This window comes from Orcinus orca, chromosome 1 (assembly GCF_937001465.1).
Source record: "Orcinus orca chromosome 1, mOrcOrc1.1, whole genome shotgun sequence".
Classification (NCBI taxonomy): domain Eukaryota; kingdom Metazoa; phylum Chordata; class Mammalia; order Artiodactyla; family Delphinidae; genus Orcinus; species Orcinus orca.
The window spans coordinates 155,101,196-155,127,731 of NC_064559.1; the positions used below are offsets into that span (position 1 = coordinate 155,101,196).

Here is a 26,536-nt window from a genome sequence, read left to right on the forward strand (position 1 = left end):
TTTTTATAATACTTATATAAAAGTGTTTTTCAGGATTCCTTGAGGGAATAAATATTTTAGCATAGGTATACAGTTTCTGAGTTACCCTGTTGAATTACCTTAGTCCTTTGGACTCGAAATAGAAATGACTTTTGTATAAGCCAGTTCATATTCAAACACTTTTCACTTTGAGAATGCTTGATGGAAACAGCTGTGAAGGCAAAGAACAATGTATGTGCATAGACCTGAGGTGGGTAAAGATAAGAAAAATAAGGGGCCTAGAGGTAGAAACTCAGGCTTTATAAAACCACTGGTTGAAGGAGAATTATCCATTTAAATACTAAAGCTAATATATGAAATTTAGCGGGTTACCAAAAGGAAAATTAAAAAGTATTGTCAAAATGCAAGGTACAGGAATAACTTGCTTAAGCCTGTTAAATCTTTGATTCTTCAGTTAATTCATCAACAAGAATCCCAATTGTGATAAAGAGCTGGGGATCACGGTCCCTTAAGCTACTGAATAAATAAGCTACTGAATAAATTCTGAAATTGTCAGGAATATCGAGGTCTGGGACGTATTTGAATAGATATCCATCTTACTGATAAATGACTTTTAGGTTTATTAATATTGTGTTATCAATTTTACTATTTTTATGTGGCATTATCGTTTAGGGGAAACATTCCCTCTACATTTTTCTCCTTCCTTTTTTTGTAAATGTGGGTTACATGATTTTTTTTTTTTAGGTTCAGATATTCTAAAGGTAAAAAGAAACAGCTCCAATATTGTAAGTCATTGGTAACATTATTATTGAATTCAATATAGTTTTACTCCCCATTTTATTCTAGTGCTATACTTCAAAAATTTTAAGGAGCCATCTTAAGGAAAGCAAATTCTCAAAACGCTTGCTTACCTCTTCAGTATCAAATATGTAAAAATTAACTATTCATTAGTCATAGAATCTTAATGTTGGATGGGATCTTAGAGGTCCTTAGTCAATTTCTACACTGTCTAGGTGGGAATCCCTCATTCTGTTTCCCCACTACCAGGCTTTTCTGCCTAAGCTTAAACACCTCCAATGACTCACTATCTCATGAAAAGGCTGCTCTTCAAAAAAACCTCTAATGTTTGGAACATTCTTCTTTTTAACAAACCAGAATCTACCTCCTTGGTATTTCCACCCATTACCCTGAGTTCTTCAGCACTTTGGATTAATTCAACAGATGTCTTCTTTGTATTCAAATACAAACACTCAATATTTATACTTGGGTCAACAAAAAATAAATCTTTAAAGCCTACTGATACCAGAGGAGCTGAAAACGGGACATTACAGAGTTGAAAGCATGAGAAAATTCACCGTTGCCTATGAGCTGTTTAAAATTATTACAGTTTATAATCTTTATTTTGTGATATCCAAAATGGTAGCTGTTAGAATTGTGTAGTAAAACGTTTACAGTTAAGCTAAAAGGTGTGGTTAATTCCAATTATATGTGAGGTTTGTGGCTAATGTCCCAAAACAAAAAAATCACTATACAAAGCCTGAATAAATGCCTCTTTAGCTCCCATTCCCCACCTAAAGGCTTCCTTATTTTCAGGCAAACTAACATTAACTTTTACCACATAAGCTACTCAAAACTGCTGTTATATTGGGAAATTCTTTTTAAGCAATTTACTGCATACTCCATTAAAAAGTTTTAAACAATTTTATAGAGGCTGCAATACACAAACATAATACATACACACTCACACACACACACACACACACACACACACACACGAACCCCTCGAAGTTATTTTGCTATTAACAAAAGCATTTTAAGGTCTCGATTTTTCTTCAGCCAGTATCCCAAACTAACCAATAAGTAACCTGGCAATTTACACATACCTAAGAAATATAACCTTTTATTCAGGACCAATACCTGATTCAAATATAATGTATACAATATAAACATGTTATGCACTTCAAAAAGGTACCTCTCAAAATGCACCAAGAAGGGCTTCCCTGGTGGTGCAGTGGTTGAGAGTCTGCCTGCCGATGCAGGGGAAACGGGTTCATGCCCCGGTCCGGGAGGATCCCACATGCCACGGAGCGGCTGGGTCCGTGAGCCATGGCCGCTGAGCCTGCGCGTCTGGAGCCTGTGCTCCGCAACAGGAGAGGCCACAGCAGTGACAGGCCCGCGTACCGCAAAAAAAAAAACAAAAACAAGAACAACAAAAAAAATGCACCAAGAAAACAATTCAGACTCTGGGGCTGTTTGAATGAAATAGATTAAAACAGCACATTCAAAACCCTAAAACCAAATTCTGTATCTAACAATTTTCAGAGTCCATGAGTCCCTTTTGAGATTATTGTGTTAACTATTTCCTTAAATTTTTATTTAAGAGTGACAGGCTACACATGATGTGCAGGTGAAAATTTATGAATAACTATACTAATTTGGTTGAAGATAGATAAATGTCAAAAAACTTCACCTATTTTTAAAATGTGCATTTTAGATAAATTGAGTTTTACCTTTACTCTAGCAGGCAAAATGTAGGTTACAAAGCAGTAATGCATTACATTTGGAAGCCCCACATCTATGACAATCAGCATCATCTTTTTGTTAGTTTGATTTTTATTATTAACGCCACCCCAAAACACCTATATAGCCTTTTGGTTCTTCAAAGAACAGTTCTGGTTTTTCTTTTCATAATTTTTACATAAAGAGTTTTATCCAGTGGCTCCATTTTATCAGATTATCACAAACTGATACTTTGATAGTTTTTATATTGTTGACATGTTATTTTTATCTCACCCAAATTCTGTAAATTATTGGCCCATCAGCAGTTCTCAAACACTGGAAGAGTAATATAACATTTATATTACTTGAGGGAGTTTGGACTTTCCCTCCCTTAATCTCCAAGTGTGCCCCTGCCTACCAGCATCACATCCGTCTTGTCTGCATTGAACCTCAACCAGTTGGTTCTTAACCACGTCCGAAACTCAGCCAGGCACTGGGAGAATCGAGCCACCACACCATCTGGATCAAAGGAAAGAGAGCCTCAGTAGTAACGAGACTAGAGACGATGATACTACAAGCTCACCATTCGCCCTGTCTCTAATTTTTAAAAAGACGGCCAGGAATTAGGACAGGAATCCCATGACAATTTTAGAAAAACATTAATGAGTCTTGAGTCATGCAATTTATAACTGATGATAAAGGAATAAAAGCGATCCAATAAATAGGTCGCCTCATTCCACCCATGATTGAAGAAAGGTTCACTCAAGTCCGGGTCATCTCGTCTAAGCGGCCTCAGTAGACGGGCCAATCTTGGAACTGCATAAGCTTTTCTGCAAAATTAAGAGTTTTAGCGTTGGAAGAAGCTTTAGGTATAACTGGGGCCGCAGAGAGAGGTAGTGACTCGCCCAAGGTCACACAGCAAACGAGGACTAGAGATGGTCTCCAGGCCAGAGATCTTTCCACCAAAAGCTGAAAGAACAAGGCCATTCAAAGACTAGGGAGGCATCTGCCCCCAGGGATACACCCAAGGCCTGGGAAGACCTCATTCCCTCACAACAACACCCTCTTCGAGCTTCTCTTCCCTCCCTCACTCCCTCCGAAAAGGGCCGGTTTGCCCAAGACCCTGCTCACCACAGGGGGCTGCAGTGGGAGCAGGAGCCTTCCCGGGCTGAGACAGAACCCGGAGATACTGCGGAAAAGAGGCGGAGCCACAGCGGGGCGGTCAGCTTGACCCCACCCCGACCGCGTTCCGGGGCCGACTGGAGAAAGGCGGAAGCGGACAAGGCGAAGCGAACTCACTCCGCAGCGGACTCCCAGCGCGCCGCGGACGCCGGGGAAGACTGGCGCCGGCGCCGCCGCCGCCGCCGCCGCCGCCGCCGCCGCCGCCGCCGCCGCCGCCGCCACCGCCAAAGCAAAAGACCAGTCTGGGAAGGGGGTGGATGGCGATGCAGAGCTGCGCATGCGCCTTGGGTGGCCGGCGCCACTCCGGGAGGGGAAGCGCGCCCGGCGCGCTCTCTCAGCCCCGCCCCGGAAGTTAAGGGTCTTCCGGGCGGTACTCTGCAGTGGGGGAGGGGAAGCAGAGAAAGGGGACCGAGGACACCTCGGGAGCCCCTCCACCCAAACAGGGCTAGGAGAGGAGAGATGGTTTATGGAGGCTGCACTTACAGCCGCTGCCGCTGCTGCCGCCGCCACCTCCGCTGCTGCCGCCACCGCCTGAAGAAGCCCCATCCATCCGCCTGCAGCCCGGGAGACTCAGAGCCTGGGAGGGGCCTAGGGCCCGGGCCGCCCGCCTCCTTCTTCTAGTCGTCGTCCGGGGCTTGCTCTTGCTCCACCAACCCTCTGTCCTCCCCTCCGCCTCCGCCCTCCTCCTCGGCCTCCAGCCGCCAGCCAACCGCGCGGCCGCTTGTTGAGCCAAGGCTCCACCGTCTCCATGACGCCCGGCAAACATTCCCGTGCCTTAGCCGGAGCAGCTGACGCCGGGGGTTGGGGTACAGGGGCTCCAGAAGCAGCCAGGGAAGGCGGTGGTCGACCACTCCCCACCCAGTAGCCACCATGCCCATCTCTCCGGTAGACAGCCGCAAGCAGCCGAACGTCGGGGTGTAAGTTCCGGCGCTAAAACCTAAGTCCATTCCCCTGGGTCCCGGAGGGAGCCCTTTTAGATCTTAGCACTTACTGCATCTGTGTTCAGTCGGCAACCCTCGAACCTCCGAGGCGGCAATGTCTACTTCGTTGGCCTAGGACTGCCTTTTCCAAACCTCTACTGCTGTGCTTGGTCGAGAAAAGACTTAGTTTGTTGGGAACCACCCTCCTCCTAGCACTCCTGTTTTTTTTTTTTCCCGGGCTGCAGTCTCCAGCTTGTTGCCTCCAAGCTGTGCCCAGATGTTCAACCCTCTCAGCTTCTGTGAGCCACCAGACCGAACATTACTATGCTCTGTAGTTGAGGGTTTTTTCTGCCTTCTCCTCATACCATCCTGCCTTAAAACTCATTCTAGCTTACAACTTTCTCTGTTGTTCTGCAGCAGTTGGACGAGAGGCTGAAGAAAAGCATACAGCTCTACAGATGTCTCGCTTACAACTTCAAATGGTCCCTTAGTCCAGCAATTACACTGAAGTTTCCTAATTCATTCACTCTCCCGCACTTCAGACCACTTTTGTTCTCTCTTCTCAAACCTTCAGCATCTCTTATATCCAGTCTCTTCCAGATCAGCTAATCTTTCTTTAGCAGAACTTGTTGAAAAGGTCTTGGGAGAGAACCTTCTGCTCTTTCCTCATATGGTACTCAGGTTTTTGTCCATCCTATCACTCCACAAAAAATAGCTTTTGTGAAGGTCAGCAATAACTGTCCAGACAAATACAGTGGCCATTTCTCAGTTTGTTTCTTAACTCACCCATCAGCAGCTTTGATCTAGTTTACCACTTCTTGAGTGTTGAATCACTTCATCTAGTTTCTGGGACACCACTCCTCCCTAATTCTCCCCTTGGTTTATGCCTACTCCTTTTCAAAATACTTTGCTGGCATCTCTTTATCTCTCCTGTATCTAAATATTGCAGTGTTGATGGGATCAGTAAACCTCTTCACTATTGTTTTTTGCCTTTAAAAGTCACCTATTTACTGATGGTTTACAAGTTTAACTCTGCAGCCAACACCTCTCCCAAGAAAACAGACTTAAAATCAAGCAGCTGTGCTTAAAAGTTAATAGGCATCTCAAAATTTGTATCTAAAACTGAACTTATTTCGCCCTCTAATCAACTCTGCAGTCTCCCATTTCAGTAAATGGCAATTTCCACTCTTACAGTTACTCAGTAAAAAAACTTTGGGTTACCCTTGACTTCTCAATACCCCACTCCATCAGCAGATTCTACCATTTCTACCTGCAAAATAAGTCCAGACTACCACTCCAATGTAAGTCACTGTTACATTGCAGTAAACACCTAAATGATCTTGCCCTCACCCTCAACATAGTAATCACTGTGGCTCTTCTCAAAAGCCTCCAATTTCTCACATTTCACTCAGAGTAAAAGCTCACATCCTCACAGGGTCCCACAGAATCTCACTTTGGATTCTTCCCCCTGGCTAATTACACTCCATATTGTTCCACAACAATATCAGGCATATTTTCCAACTTCAAGGCCTGGGCATTTGCTGTTCTTTGGAATACTGTACCCGCTAGTAATCTCATGACACTCATTTTCTTCACGTGTCACCTTATCAAAGAGTCCTTCTCTAATTACCCTATGTAAAATAATACTACTCTCCCCAGTACTTCCTGTCCCTCAACTTGCTTTATTCTTCTCCATAAAATTTATTTCTGTTTGATACATTATATACTTGTTTGTTAATCTGTCTTCATCCAAGCTATGATGTACTCCATAATGGCAGAGAGTTTTGTTCACTGCTACTACTTAGAATGAAGAAGACAATATTTGCTGGCAGCAAACAAATGAGTGAATATGTATTTGAGTAACATTGGTTATTGCTCATCTCGTCTGGTTTTTGTTTTTACTTGTAGGTATGGCAATCTCAAACTAACATTAAGTTGGTTTCATGTGAATTTTTAAAAAATCATAAAACTCTCAGAGTACCTGAGAGAGTGTTAGAAAAATTCCCTTCGGGATTTCTTGAATAATGACACATTCATGGGAGATTACCTATTAAGGAAAGAGTGGGGTGGGAGATAAAAATTAATATAACCTTCACTTTTTGAGGTAGCCATATTATCTAATTAAAACAAAATTTCATACACACTAAAGTTTACAACCATTGGTTTGACCTAATGTTTCTCATCTTTCTCAGTTTAAGACTTAATCCTGATCTTGGAAAGGATATCATGAAACATGTATTTATCAATTTTTCACTTTCTCACTCCAATTTTTCCTATATTGGGTTTTTCCCATTGGCTTAGCAATACAGATCTTCTTCAACTTACAATGAGGTATGTCCCAGTAAACCCATCACAGGTTGAAAATATCATTAAGTAGAAAATGCACTTATTACACCTAGCCTACCAAACATCATACTTAGCATAGCCTACCTTAAACATGCTCAGAACACTTATATTAGCCTACAGTTCGACAAAATCATCTAACATGAAGTCTGTTAAATAATAAAGTGTTGAATAGCTCATGTAATTTATTGAATACTGTACTGAAACTTAAAAGCAATGATTGTAAATGTATTGGTTGTTTACCCTCATGATTGCACGGCTGACTGGGAGCTATGGCTCACTGCCAGCATCACGAGAGTATCATTTTATAGTATATCGTTAGTCCAGGAAAAGATAAAAATTCGAAGTACAGTTTCTACCGAATGCATATCACATTCACACCCCTGTAAAGTCAAAAAATCATAATTTGGGGGTTGGCTGTATTGGACAATCTTCCATTGTGGTAAAAACCACTAGTGTTTCCTTCACTGCTTTTATCTCACTTCTTTCCCCAGTTTCTCTGTTCTTCCTTACGTGTTCATTCATTTCCTTTTGATTTGGGGGGTGGGGAGAGTTTTCATCTGTTCTTGCATGTTACTTTTTCCATTAGGATCCTTAGCATATTAATCATAATTATTTTAAATTCCCAGTCTTGATAATTCCAAAATCTCTGCCATATCTTATTCTGGCTCTAATCCTTGCTTTGTTTCTTCAGACTGTTTTTGCTCTTTGGTATGCCATGTATTTTGTTGAAAGCTGAACATGTTGCATCAGGTAATATGAACTGAGGTAAGTAAGCCCTTAGTGTGAGGATTTATGTTTATCTGTCTAGGAATTAGGCTGTTTGCTGTAGCTATAGGTTTCCAAGACTTCAGTTTCCTCTAGTGTCCTGCTTTTTGTCTCCTCTGGCTTTTTAGGTTTCCCTAGAGCCTCCTTCTTAGAGTCTGAGCCTTACAGTTCTTCCCATTGTAATTCAGTTATACAGGAGCCCTGTTGATGTGGTGGTAAGATATGTGAGGGAGGGGGGAAGGGGGAGGGCAGTGTGCCATAATCCTATGATTAGGTCTTAATCTTTTAGTGGGCCTTTGTCCCTGGGCTGTGACCTTCATAAGTATTTCTCAGAATTTTTCTCTTGAGGTGGAACAAGAAGGTTAGATGGACTTCGAGTAGGTTATTTCCCTCCCCCCACACTGGTTAGGCTCTGGTAAAATGGTTTTCCTTGAGGGCAGGCCTTTGTTAAGGATAACTGAACATTCCAGGTATATTTCAAAATGGTTACTTCCTGTCCCCCTGCTGGAACTATCAGGGAGTTTTACTCTGATCTTCATCCTGAGAGCCTGGTGGAGTATGTAAAGGTAAAACTCGATAAAAGTGTTGTTGGGGGGAGCTCCCTAAGGCTGGGCCCCCAGCAGGTTTTTCTCTTTTGAATTAGTCTACACTCAGTTTCCAGCAATTAGGCAATTACCCTTTAGGTTTTCCTACCACTTGTTGGCTCTAGTGGCAGTTTCTGCTCCCAGTAAGTTGTGATTCTGTTATTCCTGCATCTCAGTCTTTCAGTGTGAGGGTTTGCCTGTAACCTTAATTCTCTGATGGACCTAAGAAGACCCATTGATTTTCAGTTTGCTCAGCCTTTTTCTTGTGAGTACAGGATTGATGTCTTTCATGGCCTTTACACGTCAGACCAGAAACCGGAAGTATCTGTGTTTACTCTTTAACACTTGCAGTCTGTTGTCTCCATTTCTATATGAAAATTACTCAGGTCAATAATGAGTAACCTAAAGGTTTCAAAAGTCACCAAATTCAATGGGCTTTCTCTTTACCTCTCTGCAGCATTTGACAATATCAATCTTCCCCTCCTTAACCCTGAACCAACCCTGAATTGGTTCACTTACTACTGGCAAAGATGCCTTTTTTCTGGTTTTACTTTCTTTCTACCTCCAGTTTCTCTACTTGGCCCTATTACCTTCTCTTTGTATCTTTAGGTTTTTATTTTGGGACTCAGTTCATTTATTATCATCTCCATGAAAGATTCTCAAATCTGTATCTCCAGTTCTCACTTTTGTTCCCTGAAATTCACTTTCCTCTTGATTTTCAACTGCTACCAAACAGCTCCACCAGGATATCACTCATAATATCTAAACTTGAACATGTCTACAATTTAACTTCTTATTGTGCTTTGGAAATAATGACTAATTTAATCATCGCCTTAACTCTTTGAGGCAGATACTATTATTAACCTTAATTTACATATGAGGAAAGAAACAGATTAAGAAACTTGCTCAAGAACACATAGTCTGTGAGTTATTGGATGAGTTTTGGCATTTAAGTTGATCTCTTTGAGTTTTAAGTTTCTCACTTGTAAAACATGGCAATTAAATATCTCATAATTTATTATAAGAATTGAATTAGGGTGGTGATCGTTTTGTAATGTATGGAAATATTGAATCACAATATTGTGCACCTGGAACTGTAGGTCAATTATACTTCCATTTTAAAAAAATGAAATAAATAAATAAAAGAATTACATTACAAATATAGTGGAAGTACTTTGAAGTTTAGATTTTAAGTGGCATTGTTATTATCAATTAAGTCCTGTTTGTTCTGTATCTGTGGTTTAAGGGTACTTGGGGTATGTTTTAATCGGGTACATAGACACAGAAATAACTATCATGAAGGAAGAAGGTTTTTTTTTTTTTTTTAAATACTCATAGATCCCTAGAATCAAGAGACATGGCATGCTGTACCACATAGTGGGGCCACATGAGGAAGCACCAGTGCTGAGCAGGAGGTAAAACTAGCAAGTGGAAAACATGGGCAAGAAGCTTTATTGTGGTTCCCATGGGGAGAAATGGACAAAGCGGAATAAGCAGGTGTAGGAATAGCTTGTTTGAATAATTTCAAAAGGCTCTGGGCATAGGGACTATCCCTAGTTGTCTGGTTCCTGTCCCTACAGTGATTAGGGCAAGTGGATAGTGACCCAGAGAGTGAGATCTCTTTGAGAGCCTGATGAAGGAGATGGTTGAGGGTATGGACTCTGGATTGGTTGGTTTGCGTATAAAAGGTTTCCTTGTAGGCAAGTCCCTTACTATGTATAAGAATTGATTAGCCCTGGGAGGGGCAGTCCCTCAAGGGTTAGCAAGTTCCTAGATATTAAAACATCAAAATACAGAAAATAAAAAGATATGCTTAATACATGCTGTATTTAGCATTTGTTTTATTTCTACATTTGCCACCCCAGGTTAAGCCTTGATTACTTCTCATCTGGCCTATTTCCATAGCATCTTAACTAATGGTCGTCTTGCTTCTAGTGTGTTCTGAATATAGCTAAATTTTTCTGAAGCATAGTTTTGAGCAGTTAACTCATGCTCAAAATCATTCAAAGGCACTCTCATGCTTGTGTAGTAAATTTCAGAGACTTAGCCGGGCCATTTTATTTTTTCAAAGCTTAACTTTGTTTTCCTTCAATTTCCTTCTAATTGAATCATTTAAGATACCCTGTATATACCACATGCTTTCCTACTGTCATCGTTCACAATGATCTTTGCTCAGGGTGCATTTCCTGTCCTGTCCTCATCCCTCCTCACCTGCATGTGCATCAGACACAAGCACACATATACATTCGGGCCCCTGTACTTCTTTTGAATTTGACCTACATTCAAGCCTAACTCAAATGCCATCTTCATGATTTCTCTGCTCACTCCTCTTACCCAAGGTAATCTTTACCACAACTTTCATTTCATCTTACATGTAAGTCTTGAGGCAAATACAATTTTGTACTTGCATTGTAATCATATATATGTTTTATCTCTTATTAGATGGTTAGCTCCTTAGGGCCCATATCTGATTCATATTGTATCTCTGCCAGCATGTAGCCTTATGTACAATAAGCCTTATGTACAATGTACATAAATAAACAATTTATGAATAACAGTTGGATAAATGAAAGTAATTGATTGGGTTTAGATTGAAATTTTTACCTTAATCTCATTAAACGAAGAAGTGGCTAATACACTTTTTCTTAAGCCATTCCTTCTTTCCTCTTGTGGTTATTTTTTTCATAGTGAGATTTATGTATGTGTAGCATGCTTTTAATGTCATTAGTCTCTTTTTTCATAGAAGTGGTCATCAGGTGCTCATGGTGTTCATTCTACAGGTACCAACTGAATGCCTTATATTTTCCAGCTACTGCCCTGGGTACTGAAGACATAGGAGTGAACAAAATAGATTTAGATCCCTGCTTCAGAAAACTCAGGAATGTACAGCTACATTACCTCTTGTATCATGACTGTTTTTCAGGCAAAACTTTCAAAGTGAATATCTCCTGAAAGTCATCCTATTTATTGCCCACTAATTTGGCTCTTTTGAAAGCATCTGTTTTTTTAACATAGCTAGATGTGCACCATAAATTTCTAACATAATTGGCTACAGGTACTTAGTTCATTTTTTTTTTAAAGTAGTCTGTACTTTCTGAATCTAATTTCCCACTCTGTCAGGCAGAGTACTAAGAGTTGGGGCTATCATGGTAGACATGGTTCCTTCCCATGAAACTTATAGTCTGAAGATTTGGGAGAGCTTATTGATGAGTCTCATAAGATCACAGTAACTACCTAATTGGTAAATGCAACATCATTTGCTAATTCATTTCTATTTGGTCCCTATAGGGAATAAAAGAGATAGAGCTGGTTTATGAGTAAATGTGATATGATTTCATTATGCATCTATTTAGTTTGAGATGTCTAGTAGACATTTAGCTGGAGCTACCCAGTAGACTGGTAAACATTTGAGTATGAAGGTTGAGAGAATGTTTTGAATTGGATGTAATGATTTGGGAATTCATTCGACAATTTTTTATTAAGCAGCTACTGTGTATTGGGTACTATGGTAGGCATTAGGGATACAGCAGGGAACAAAATAACACAAAGTCCCTAGTCTCGTGGAATTTAGATTCTCAGGGTTGGAGGGTTGGGTGGGGAACATCTAATTCATAAGATAAATAAGTAACAGATATGTTAGTAAGAAGTACTGAGGAGAAATATAAAGCAAGGGGATATGAAGTATTTGAGGGGTATTTGTCCTTGACAAGGACAAGGTCAAATGTATGACCATGGGAATAAGCAGATGATATAGTAAAGAGGAAGAATAGAATGGACAGACTGTATTTTGTAGGGATAGTAGGGCAAAGCTCAAGGGAGAAAGAAAATAAGAGTTGAAGGTAATGGTAAAAGAGTGATTCAGTTGATGAATTGTGGATACTGGATTAAATAGTGAAAGAAGAGAAACCTAAAAGGTACTGAGTAATTGGTAGAAAATGGAAGGGTCAGGTAATTAGAGGTCACAAGGAGGGTGAAGAATAGGAGACAGTTATGTTACAGAAACCAATTTGAGAACTCAAGTTTAAGAAGAAGGGGGAATTGTCAACTGACGTCAGATGCTACAAAGATAAGTACTGGAAAGAGTCCTTTGGATCTGACAATTTGAAGGACAAGACTAGGTGATTTTAATGAAAGTAGTCTCTGCAGTAGGAGAGGAGAGGGTGGAATTAGATTGTAGTGAATTATGGAGCATAAGAGGAGTAAGGACATAGACAGGATTATTGACTAATATTTTAAAAAGTGAAGGAGAGATACAGTAATAGATAGTGGAAGACTAGTAATAGATAGGTAAAGGAAGGATTTTTAAGTTGAAGAGATGACTGGAGTACAATTATATGCTGAAGGGAAAAAGATTGGAAACAAGATATAGGAGACCAAGAATTATTGACGGAAGAGTCCCTGAGATGGGAATTCCCTTGCAGTCCAGTGGTTAGGGCTTAGTGCTTTCGCTGCTGAGGGCCTGGGTTCCGTCCTTGGGGAACTAAGAGCCCACAAGCTACACGGCATGGCCAAAAAATTTTTTTTTACAAAGGAAAAGAGTCCCTGAGAAAAGTAGTAACAGACAGGTTTCAGAGCACAGGTAGAAAGGTTAACCTTAGATAAGAAGAGCAACTTTTGAACTGAAAGAGGAGGAAAGAAATAAGGATGGATTAGATGAGTTTGTGGGATATGAAAGAAGAATATAATGAAGGTAGAGAAATTTAAGGAATTCTTACCTCATTGATTAATTTGGTTTCCTTGGAAATGTTGGAGTTAAAGTCGTTTAGAGACTGAAGGAGGGAGGATAGGGTATGATACTTTAAAAGAATGTAAATTTGAAATAGTATGAATGGAATTCATTTAGTCATTTATTTAAAAAATACTAATAGTGCCCACAATATACTGGGTACTGTCCTGTGTGCTAGCGATATAGCAATGAACAAGACAAAGTTCTTGCCCTAAAGATGCTTACATTCTAGTAGAGGAGTAGACAACAAACAGTGTCAGGTAGTACTAAATGCCATGAAGAAAAATAAAGTATAAAAAAAGTAGATTGTTGTCATTTTAAAGTATTTTATTTTTGTCTGATCTTTTATGAGTAGGAAAGTAAAAGTATTGTTTAAAATGTTTTCTTTGGAAACAATGCCTTTTTATAGTGTAAGGGGTGATCATTCTTGTTTTATAGAAGTCTGCAGTACAATCAGAGTACTAGAATGAAAGAATGATTAGGTTTTTGTCTTAAGGAATTTAGAGAATTGATCCAAAAGTGAAATCATATTTTTTCTCCTGGATACAAATATTTTGATTATAATTTCTCTTATTAAGAATTATTATGTAATCGTTCAGGCAGGAACATGATATTCTTTCCCAGGTTTTATTACTCATTCTTCAATCTGCCTGCAAAACTGCACTCTACACTCATTTGTGCTTACTATGTGTCAGGCATTTCCTAACCATAATATAGAAATTAATACATTTAATCCTCATAATAACCAATGAATTAAGTACTATCTTTATCCTCATCTTACAGATAAGGAAACTGAGACCCAGAGAAATAAGTGTAGACTTTTGATCTGACTGCCTGGGTTCAAATTTCAACTCTAGTAAGAATGTTTCCCTCTAAGCCTCTGTGACTTTATATAAAATAATGTTATAGCAACCTCTTAGAATTATTGTGAGGAAAAAGTGACACAGTGCTTGTAAACATTCTAGAACTATGCTTACACATAATGAGCTCTCAAGTGGCTACTATTTTTTTCTTGTTTATATGTTTAGATTGTTTCCATGTTTCTAAATGAAAATCTACTTTTTTATCATTGGCTAATTTTTCTTCAATCCTGGATCCTCAGTGTTATGTTTTCTTTTCCTGATATAGAAACACTGGCGCACAGTCGAAGAGGTCTATTAGCTTTACTCGCCCAGCAAAAGGAGCGCAAATGAAAGGTGGATATATTAGTGCAAACCAAAGCAGAATGGCTGGGTCAAAAAACATGGTGATTCTACCTGACCCCAAAACAGTAGAAAAAATGAATATTTCCTCCACAAAGACAGCCATGCGGGTAATATTCTTTATTAATTCATAATACTTTGAGTTTTTTTTTGAAAATGACACTGGGAAGAACTTGATTGAAATGTTAAAGGTAGAAAGTATGCTGCTTTGAAACAATAACTTCTAATACAGGCATATCTCAGAGATATTGCAGGTTCAGTTCTAGACCACTTGAATAACACAAATATCACAATAAAGTGGGTCACTTGAGTTTTTTTGGCTTCCCAATGCATATAAAAATTATTACATTATACTGTAGTCTCTTAAGAGTACAGTAGCATTATGTTTAAAAATTCCAACGTACGTGACTTAATTAAAAAACTTTACTGCCAAAAAATGCTAACCATCCTCTGAGCCTTCAGCAAGTCATAGTAACATCAAAGATCACTGGTCACAGATTACCATAACAAATATAATAATAATGAAAAAGTTTGAAATATTGCGAGAATTACAAAAATGTGACACAGAGACTCAAAGTGAGCAAATGCTGTTGGAAAAATGGTGTCAATAGACTTGCTGGATGCAGAGTTGTCACAAGCCTTCAATTTGTAAAAAACAGTATCTGTGAAGTGCAATAAAATGAAGCACAGTAAAATGAGGTATGCCTGTATTGATATATTGATTTTGTTAGAATCTTTGCCATATAACATATCTTACAGCATAATATTGGCAGTTGGCGCCTATAATTCATTATTGGTAGTAAGAACATTAGAGTGGAATGAAGAAAGTCTACTCATGACCTTAAGAATTATTTAGTCAGCTCAGGCTGCTGTAATAAAGTACCATACACTGGGTGGCTTATAAACAAATTTATTTCTTATAGTTCTGGAGTCTGGAAGTCCAAGAGTACGGTGACAAATGGTCAGGTTCTGGTGAGGACCCTCTTCCAGGTTGCAGACCACCAACTTTTATTGTATCCTCACAAGGGGGAAAGAGATTTAGCTAGCTCCCTAGCCTCTTTTTATAAAGACAGTAATCTCATTCATGAGGGCTCTACCTTCATGACCTAATTACCTTTCAAAAGTTTCACCTCCCAATACCATCTCACACTGGGATTAGTGTTCCAGCATATGAATCTGGGGGGTACACAAACATTCAGTCCATAATAATTATATACATATTACGTACACATTATATGCATTACGTGTATGTTGTACATATATATTACATAGTATTAACAGCACTATGTAAAAGGTATAATGCATCATGACCAAGTGGGGATAATATATGCAAGATTGTTCCAATATTCAAAAGTCAGTACTTTCCCCCTTATTAGTAGATTGAAAAAGAATCCATGTGATTATCACAACAGATAAAGAAAAAGCATTTGAAAAATTCAATATCCAATGATTATAAAAATTAAAAATAAAATCTTTCAACTAACTTGAAAGAGAAAGGATTTCCTCAGGAGCCATCTGTAAAACCTACAGTTTACATCATACTCAGTGATGAAAGGCTGAATGCTTTTCCCCTAAGATCAGGAACAAGACACGGATGCTCACTTTCATCACTTCTATTCAGCACAGTAGTGGGTGTCCTAGCCAGAGCACTTAGGCAAGTAAAAGAAATACAAGTCATCCAAAGTAGAAAGGAAGAAGTAAAATTATCTCAGTTCACAGATGACATAATCTTATATGTACAAAACCCTAAAGATTCCACATTAAAAAAATTGTTAGAACTAATAAATTCAGCAAATTTGCAGGATAGAAAATTGACACACAAAAATCTATTGTTTCTATACACTAGCAATGAATAATTTAAGAAGAAAATCAAGAAAAATAGTTTTGTTTGCAATAGCATCAAAAAGAATGAAATACTTAGAAATAAACTTAACTAAGGAGTTGAAAGATATGTACACTGATAACTATAAAGATTGCTGAAAGAAGACAATAATAAATAGGAACACATCCTTTGTTCATAGACTTAATATTGTTAAGATGTCAATACTATCCAAAGCAATCTACAGCTTCAATGCAATCCCTATCAAAATCCCAGTGACATTTGGGATGGATGATAGGCCATCCTAAAATTCATATGGCCTATCAAGGGAGCCCAAATAGCCAAAACAATCTTGAAAAAGAACAAAGTTGGAGGTCTCACACGTCCTGATTTAAAAACTTATTACATAGCTTCAGTAATCAACACAGTGTAGTACTGGCATAAAGACAGACATATAGGGACTTCTCTGGTGGCGCAGTGGTTAAGAATCCGCCTGCCAATGCAGGGGACACAGGTTTGATCCCTGGTCTGGGAAGATCCCACATGCCGTGGAGCAACTAAGCCCGTGCACCACAACTACTGAGCCTGCACTCTAGAGCCCGCGAGCCACACTACTGAAGCTTGTGTGCCTAGAGCCACAACAAGAGAAGCCACCGCAATGAGAAGCCCATGCCCACAACGAAGAGTAGCCCCCACTCACCACAACTAGAGAAAGCCTGCACACAGCAATGAAGACCCACCACAGCCAAAAAGAAAGAAAGGAAGGAAGGAAGGAAGGAAGAAAGAAAGAAAGAAAGAAAGAAAGAAAGAAAGAAAGAAAGAAAAAGACAGACATAGGTCAATGAAATAATATAGAGCCCAGAAATAATAAGGATATCAAGAAAGGAAGGAAGGAAGGAAGGAAAGAAAGGGAGGAAGGGAGGAAGGGAGAAAAGAAAGAAAAGAAAGAGAAAAAAAGAAAGAAAGAAAGAAAAAGAAAGAAAAGAAAAGAAAAGAAAGAAAAGACAAACATATAGGTCAATGAAATAATATAGAGCCCAGAAATAAACCCTCACAATAAGGATATCAAGACCATGCAATGGTGTCTTTTCAACAAATGTGTTAAGAGAACTGGATATCTACATGCAAAAGAACGAAGTAGGACTCTTACCTTACACCATTTACAAAAGTAACTCAAAATGTAACAAAAACCTAAAAGTAAGATCTAAAACTATAAAACTCTTAGAAGAAAATATAAGGGAAAAACTTTTTGACATTGGATTTGGCAATGATTTCTTAGATATGATATCAAAAGCATATACAGCAAAAGAGAAAATAGATATATTGGACTACATCAAGCATTAGAAACTTCTGTGCATCAAGGGACACAACAACAGTGAAAGGCAGCCCATGGGATGAGGAAAATTATTAGAAAATCATATATCTGATAACAAGTTAATATCTGGAATATATAAAGAACTGCAACTCAACAACAAACAGCCTAATTTTAAAAATTGACAAAGGACTTGAATAAATATTTTTCCAAAGAAGATATACAAATGGCTGACAGCACATGAAAAAATGCTCAACATCACACCAGTAATCATTAGGGAAATGTAGATCAGAACCACAGTAAGATACCAGCTCACACCAATTAGGATGGCCACTATGAAAAAAAACCCAACAATAACAGAAAATAACAAGTATTGATGAGGATATAGAGAAATTAGAACCTTTGTGCACTGTTGGTAGGATTGTAAAATGGTGCAGCTGCTATGAAAACAGTATTATTGTCCCTCAAAAATTTAAAAATAGAATTACCATATCGTCCAGCAATTCCATTTCTTGGTCTGTACCTAAAAGAATTGAAAGCAGAGATTTGAACAAATATTTGTACAACGATTTTCATCGCAGCATTATTTATAGTAGCTAAAAGGTGGAAGCAACCCAAGTTTCCATCAACAGATGAATGAATAAACAAAGTATGTGTGTATATACGTTTAAATAGAAGGAAATTTCAACACATACTACAATATGGATGAACCTTGAAGATATTATTCTTAGTGAAATAAACTAGTCACAAAAGGACAAAGACTGTATGACTCGACTTATCTGAGATACCTAGAGTAGTCAAATTCATAGAGACAAAGTAAAATGGTGGTCACCAGGGAAAGAGTAAAGCGGAATTATTGTTTAATGGGTACAATTTGCAGTTTTGTGAGATTTTTGTTTTTGTTTTACGGTACACGGGCCTCTCACTGTTGTGGCCTCTCCCGCTGCAGAGCACAGCCTCTGGACACGCAGGCTCAGCAGCCGTGGCTCACAGGCCCAGCTGCTCCGCGGCATGTGGGATCTTCCCGGACCGGGGCATGAACCCGTGTCCCCTGCATTGGCAGGTGGACTCTCAACCACTGTGCCACCAGGGAAGCCCTTTTTGAGATTTTTAAAACGAGTTCTGGAGATGGATGGTGGTGGTGACTGCACAGCAATGTGAAAGTACTTAATGCCATGAACACTTAAATGTGGTTAAGATGAAAAATGTATGCATTTTACCATAATAACCCCCACTGATGAGCTGTACCTGGGTGTGGCACACTGAGAATCCTGGGGCCTTCCCCTGGTCCATGAGATCATGTTCCATGTCAGGAGAGGCAAGCTGAGAAGACCTCAGGCTACTGCCCTATTCCCTCCATGGAGCACTCAACACCTAGAGTGAGGTTGTCACTCATGGAGAAGCTTACCATTGTCTCCACTGTCAACCCCAGAGATCTGGTGCAGAGATATTATCTGGGGAGAGAAGCAAGCTGTACAACAGATAGTTCCTTATATCTTCCATAAGGAACCAGCTTTATTTGCAGCAGAGCATGGAGAAGTTTAAACCTATGAACACCCTCAAAAACAGTGGACATAGTGGTAAAAGGCAATTGCAAGGAAATTAATTGATCTAATGAAGATACACCCTAGACTGTAGGCTACCTAGTTTATAGGGAAACAGGGTATAAGGCAATTCCTCAGCAAGAGAAGCCTTCCTGTAGTGAGAATAAATATTGAACATTGGCATCAGAAACTTCCCTGGAAGGAGCCACAATTTGATTGGATTAGTCTGTAGAGAATTTATGCCCCAGGGCATTGTTGAAAACAATAGAGCAATCAGCTGCCGACTAGTGAAGTTAACAGCTGAGTGTGGTCAGAGTAAGTGTGGAAGAGAGCCCTACCAGTAGCTCTGTCATCGCAGGATGGTTGTGGGCATACCCAAAGCTGCACCTCCCTGAGGAGCAACATTAGTGTGTTAACAGGACTGCAGGGTAGGTGTTGGGAGGGGGCATATTAGTTTCCCAGGAGTGCCTTAACGAAGTACCAACAGCTGTATGACTTCAAACAATAGAAATTTATTGTCTCACACTTCTGGAGGCTAAAAGTCTGAAATCAAGGTGTTAGCAGGGGTGTGCAGCTTCTGAATATGCTAGGGAAGTATCTGTTTCTCTCCTAGATTCTGATAACCCCAAACACTCCTTGGCTTGTAGATCCATCACTCTAATCCTCTCTCTGTACATTGTGTTCTCCCCATTATCTTCACAGTATCTTCCCTCTGCCTCTGTTCAAATTTCCCCCTTTTATAAAGACATCAGTCATATTGAATTATGGCTCACCCTAATGATCTCATCTTAACTCAGTTAAATCTGCAAAGACCCTATTTCCATAATCTGAGGTACTGGAGGTTAGGACTTCAACATATCTTCTTTTCAGGGACACTGTTCAACCTGCAATGGGAAAACAGACCTCACTAAAATAATCCAGGTTATCACTAAACAAAATATAAACAAGCAATAGCAATAACAAGCTCTAGGGAGGAGGGAAGTTCCAGTACCCAGAGTTGCTACAATATATTATCTAAAATCTCTGATTTCCAACAAAAAATTGTGGAACATGTAAAGAAATAGGAAAGTATGACCCATACTCAAGAAAAAAAGCAACAGAAGCTGTCTGTGGGAGGAAGCAAATGTCAAATTTAACAGAGATTTAAAAGAAGCCATTATAAATAGCTTCATGGAATTACAGAAACTATGCTTTAAAGAAGTAAAAGAAGGTATGATCATGTTACATCAAATATCGATAAAGAGACAGAAATTATAAAAAAGAACTGATGGAAATTCTGGAGCTGAAAAGTACAATAATTGAAACTTTAAAAATTCACTAGAGGAGCTCAACAATGGATTTTAACTGACAGAAGCAAGAATTAGCAAACTAGAAGATAGATCAATAGAGATTATTCAAGACAAACACAGAGTGGGAAAAAAAAGAATGAAGAAAAATGAATAGAGCCATCAAACACCATCAAACACACCAACATATGCATAATGGGAGTAACAGAAGAAGAGAGACACAAAAGGAAAGGAAAAAATATTCAAAAAGATAATGGAAAACACCCCAAATTTAATGAAAAACAATATCCTACATATCCAGGAAACTCAGTGAAGTCCAAGAATGAATGAATGCAGACATATTATAGTAAAAATGCTGAAAGTCAAAGACAAGAAGAAAATCTTAAAAGCAGCAGGAGAAAAACAGTGTGTATCATGTACAAAGGAACCTTAATAAGATTAACAGATAAATTTTCATCAGAAACAATGAGGCCAGAAGGCAGAGGAGAACAAATTTGAAGTTGTTAAAGAAAAAGCTCAACCAAGAATGTTGTATCCAGTAAAGCTATTATTCCAAAATGAAGATGAAATAAAGAGTCTCCAAGATAAGCAAAAACTGAAAGAATTTATTGCTTGCAGACCCACCTTACGGGAAATACTAAGGGAAGTTCTTCAGCTTGAAAACAAGTAACTTCAGATGGTAATTCATATCCATACAAAGAACATCAGTGAACACAATTATGTAATTACAACAACTATTATATCATGTAATTAATGCAACTATTAGTGCATTTCCTCCTTTTTTCCCTCTTAACTGATTTGAAAAACGATTATATAAAATAACATGTATATAATGTATTATTGGATCTATGACACAGAAATGTAATATATGTGTTATGTATTTGGCAGTAATAGCACACAGGAGGTGGATGGGAACAAAGCTGTAATGTAAGCAAATGATGACAAAATGAAAAGTAATAATTATGGCTCTGTTTTCTTATATTTTGTAACAGTAATACATGTAATTTACATAAAAATAATACTACAGAAGGGGGAAATAGTGAATAGAGCTATATAGGAGTAATATTTCAATATATTTCTGAAACTAAGCTGATATAAATCCAAAGCTAATTTTGACAAGATGTGTATGTTAAACCCTAGAACAACCATCTAGAAAAACCTAAAAAATATAATGAAAAGATCATTAAAAAATTAAAATGCTACCTTAGAAAATATTCACTCAATGCAGAAAAAAGTAATAAAGGATGAATAGAGAACAAAAAAGACATGAGACATATGGAACACATAAAGTAAGATGGGAGATATAAATCCAACTATATTAAGAAAACATTAAATGTAGATAGATTAAACAATCCAAATAAGGGGCATAGATTGTCAGACTGGCTTAATAAACATGATCCAATGATAGGCTGTCTAGAGGAGACACACATTAATTTCAATATTAATTTCAGACCAATATCTCTTATGAATGTGGGTGCAAATATCCTGAACAAAATTCTAGCAAACCAAATCTAACATATAAAAAGAATTATATGCCTGGAGTGCATTAGTCTGCTAAGGCTGCCATAACATAATATCACAGACTGTATGGCCTAAACAGTGTCCTAATCTACTCTTCCTTTAGGGACACTAGTTATATTGGATTAGGACCCACCTTAATGGCCTCATTTTAACTTAATTATCTCTTTAATGTCCCTATCACTAAATACAGTCACATTTAGAGGTACTAGGGGTTAGGGGTTCAACATGTGAATTTTTTGGTGGGGAGAGACAATTCAGCCCATAACAGTTACCAAATGGGATTTATCCCAGGGATGCAAAGTACTTTAACATCTAAAAATCAATGTAATACATCTCATATCAGTAGAATAAAAAGCAATGATCATCTAGATCCAGAAAAAGCACTTTTCAAAATTCAACATCCTTTCATGATAAAAACACTTAATAAACTAGGAGTAGAGGGACTTCCTCAACTTGATAAAGAACACTTATGAAAAATCCACTAATATCAACTCAGTCATGCAACTGGATGCTTTCCTTTTGACATCAGGAACAAGACAAAATTTTCTTGCCACTCTATTCAACATTGTACTGGAGGTTCTAGATAGGGCAATTAGGGGGAAGAAAAAGGCAACCAAATTGGAAAGGAAAAGATAAATCTCTATTTGCAGGTGACATAATGTTACATATAGAAACTCCTAAGAAATCTACTAAAAAACTATTAAGACTATTGAATTCCCTGGCAGTCCAGTGGTTAGGACTCAGCGCTCTCACTGCAATGGCCCGGGTTCAATGCCTGGTGGGGGAACTAAGATTCTGAAAGCCGTGGCATGGCCAAAACAAACGCAAAACAAACAAAAACAAACAAAAATAGAAACTATTAAAACTAATGAATGGATTCTGTTAGGTTGCAGGATACATGATCAATATACAAATAAATTGTATTTTTTACACTTGCAATAAACAATTTGAAAATTAAGAAAACAATTTCTTTCACAATAACATCAAAAACAATAAAATACTTAGGAATTAATTTAATAATAGAAGTGACATCATAAGCTCTGAAAACTGTAAAACATTACTGAATGAAATTAAAGATGATCTAAATAAATGGGAAAGCATCCAAAATTTATGAATTGGAAGACTTACCATTATTAAGATGGTGATACTTTCCAATCTGTTCTATAGATTCAACACAGTCCTTATCAGAATCCCAGCAGACACCCTTGTGCAAATTGACAATTGATTCTAAAATTCATATGGAATTGCTAGGAACCCAGAATAGCCAAAATAGTCCTGAAAAAGGAGACTAAAGTAGGCAGACTCACACTTCCCAATTTCAACATTTACTACAAAGCAACAGAAATCACGATAGCGTGGTACTGATTGGCACAAGGATAGATATACAGATCAATGGAATAGAATTGAGAGTCCAGAAATAGACCCATTACATCTATGGTCAACTGATTTCTGATAAGCGTACCATGACCATTTAAGAGGGAAGGGATAGTCTTCAATAAATGGTGCTGGGATGACTGGATAGCCACATGCAAAAGAATAAAGTTGGACCCTTGCCTCACACCGTATAAAAATTAATTCAACATGAATCAAAGACATATGTAACAGTTAAAACTAAAAACTCTTAGAAGAAAACATGGTGGTAAACCTTCATGACCTTGGTTTGGTGAAGGATTCTCAGATATGACACAAAAAATATGAACAACAAAAGAAAAAAAGCCAGATGAATTGAACTTTACCAAAATTAAAAATGTTTGTGCTTCAAAGAACATAATAAAGTAAAAAGTCTGCCCACAGAATGGGAGAAAATATTTGCAAACAATATATCTGTTAAGGGATTTGTATCGGGAATATATAAAGAATTACAACTCAATAATAAAAAGACAAAATCCAATTAAAAATTGGGCAAGGGATTTGAATGCTCATTTCTCCAAAGAAGGTATACAAATGGTGAAAAAGCACATGGAAAAATACTTGACATCACTAGTCATCAGAGAAATGCAAATCAAAACCACAGTGTGACCTTTACTTCATACTCAGTAGGATGGCTAGAATCAAAAAGTCAGATGACAAGTGTTGGCAAGGATATCAAGAAATCAGAATACTACTGATAGGAATGTAAAATGTCCTGCCACTTTGGAAAACAGTCTGGTAGTAATTCAGGTGTTTAAACATACTGTTATCATATGACCCTGCAATTCTACATATAGATATATACACCCAAGAGAAATTAAGATATATTTCCAACCCAGAAACTTGTACATGAATGTTTATATCAGTATTATTCATAATAGCCAAAAAGTGGGAACAACGCAAATGTCCATCAGTGGACAGATGGCTAAACAAAATGTGGTATATTCATACAGTAGAATATTATTCAACCACAGAAAAGGAATGATGCATGCAACAGCATGGATGAATCTTGAAACCATTATGCTAAATGAAACAAACCAATCAAAATACCACACACTATGTGATGCCACTCACATGAAAGTCCAGAATAGGGAAATCTATAGAGACATGAAATACCTAAGTGGTTGCCCAGGACTGGGAGGAAGACAAGGGTTAGGGAATCAGAGTTAAAGGATACAGAGTTTCTTCTTGAGGTGATAAAAAATTTCTAAAATTAACTGTGGTGATGATTGCTCATATTTGTGAATACACTCAAAACCACTGACTTGTACACTTTAAAAGCTATTTAAAAAGATAATTATGCAGATTGTGTGTAACTTTATGCCAATTTTAAATTTTGCAAAATTTGCAAATGAATATAAAATGGAAAGATTCCTTAAAAACTTACATTTTACCAAGAGACAAACAAAAATGAAAATTGGAAGATATTAAAGAAATTAATATGAGTAATTTAAAAATCTTTCTTCAAAGATAATTCCAGGCTCAGATGGTTTCACTAGTGATATATGCCAAACACATAAGGACAAAAACAGAAGAGAAGAAATGGGTATACTCCAGAACTCATGTTATGAGGCTAGAAATATCTTGATATCAAAATCTGACTACAACAGTATGAGAAAGAAACATTACAAGTCAATATCTCCAAACATAGATGGAGAAATCCTCAATAAAATGTTAACAAAATTCAATAATAATAAAAAGAGATAGTACATCATGAGCTACATTTATACCAAGAAAGATTGGTTTAACATTTAAAAATCCATTAGTGTAATTCACCACATTCATATATAGCTTAAAGGAAAAAAGCATATGATCATCTCAATACATAAAGTATTTATTTGATAAGATTAAAATTTATTCATGATTTAAAATGTTCTTATGAAACTGGCAATCACAAGGAACTTCCTTAATCTGATTTATAAAATCCTGCAGCACTGGTTGTATTTAATGGTAAAGCATTCCTAAGAAGGATCCACTTCTATCCAACGTTCTTGGAAGTCTTAGCCATTTCAGTATGGCAAGAAAAAGAAATGAAAAATGTAAGCATTGGAAAGAAAGAAACGAGACACTGAATATTTGTAAATGACACAATTATCTACATGTAAAATTTTAAATCACCTATTAATAATTATCAAATTAATAAGAGTTTAGCAAGGTTATTGGATATCAAAAAAAAACAACCAAGAACAATTATATTTTTATATACCAGCAACACACATTTCAAAAATTACATATTTTTCTAATGATACCATTTATAATAGCACTAAAATGTATTAAGTACTTGTGGATAAATATAACAAAGATGCACATACCTATACTGTAAACACTATAAAATTTTACCGGGAGACATTAAACAAGAGCCAAACAAATGGAGAGCTAGAACATGTTTATGCATAGAAAGAGTCAGTATTGTAAGTATATCAATTATACCCAAATTTTGATGTATAGATTCTTTGCAATTTCAGTCAAAATCTCAGTTGTTTTTCATTGTATTTTTTTCAGGAACTTGTCAAGGTAAGTCTAAAATTTATATAAAGCTGCTGAAGCTTAGGTATAACCGAGATACTCTTGAATAAGAACTTTGTGGAAGGACTTGCTCTCCTAGATACCAAGTTTTATATAAAGTGTAACATTAACAAAGGTATAGACAGAGAGCCTACAAGTGACTCAGGCACATATAAACACTTGTTTTATAATAAATGTGCACTAGAGAGTAATGGGGAAATAACAGGATTTTCAAAAATTCTTGTTGAGACAATTGGGTATTCACATGGAATAAAAATATATTGGCTTTCTTCCTCATACTATACACAAAACTCAATTCCGGGTATATTATAGATCTAAACATGAAAAGCAAAAATATCTTCATAATTTCAGGATTGGGAATGGTTTCTTGGATGAGACATCTAAGGCGTAAACCATAAAGGAAAACATGATAAATTTGACTACGCTAAGATGAAGAACTTCTATTCATTAAAAGATACTACAAGGAAAATTCAGCCATAGAGTGAAAGAAGACATTTTCAACACATAAAACAAAAGGGTTCATAGTCAGAACATTTAATGAACTCTATCATCAATTTAAAAAAAGACGGAACTCAACAGAAAAGTGTGCAAAGGACTTGTATGGGATATTTTCCTTCAAAAAAAAGGAAGTCAAGATAGGAATAAACACATGAAAAGAAGTTCAATTTCATGAAAATTAAAGTCAAAATGAGATACCTGTATACCTATACCCATACTGGTTTAAATTTCTAAATCTGGCAGTGCTAGTTGTTGATGAGAATGTAGAGTAACAGCAACTGTCACAATGCTGGCAATCTTGAAAAGTTTTACAATCAACTTGGAAAACAGTTTGGTGTTATCAGGTTGACTCATCAATTCCACATCTATCTATCCCCTACAGAAATACATTTTCATGTTTAACAGTATGCTTTCACA

General features: G+C 37.4%; 2 protein-coding genes across 16 annotated transcripts in view; one reads left to right on the forward strand and one right to left on the reverse strand.

Annotated features, from left to right (window-relative positions):
* Nucleotides 1–4,340, reverse strand: part of MIER1 (MIER1 transcriptional regulator) — a 56,138-nt gene extending 51,798 nt beyond the window's left edge. For 5 of the 15 annotated variants that reach the window (XM_049698273.1, XM_049698294.1, XM_049698284.1 and 2 more), the window contains exons 1-2: nucleotides 4,144–4,299; nucleotides 2,897–2,997 (exon numbers count right to left, since the gene is read on the reverse strand). In XM_049698273.1, coding sequence (XP_049554230.1) covers nucleotides 2,897–2,997; nucleotides 4,144–4,210 — 168 coding nt within the window. In that variant the 5' untranslated portion in view covers nucleotides 4,211–4,299. The other 10 variants (XM_049698315.1, XM_033407513.2, XM_033407512.2 and 7 more) reach the window with 7 other exon arrangements.
* Nucleotides 4,341–4,408: 68 nt separating this feature from the next.
* Nucleotides 4,409–26,536, forward strand: part of DNAI4 (dynein axonemal intermediate chain 4) — a 125,304-nt gene continuing 103,176 nt past the window's right edge. The window contains 3 exon segments of the mRNA XM_004286810.3: nucleotides 4,409–4,463; nucleotides 4,466–4,577; nucleotides 14,130–14,313. Of these exon segments, the coding sequence (XP_004286858.2) occupies nucleotides 4,409–4,463; nucleotides 4,466–4,577; nucleotides 14,130–14,313 (351 nt within the window).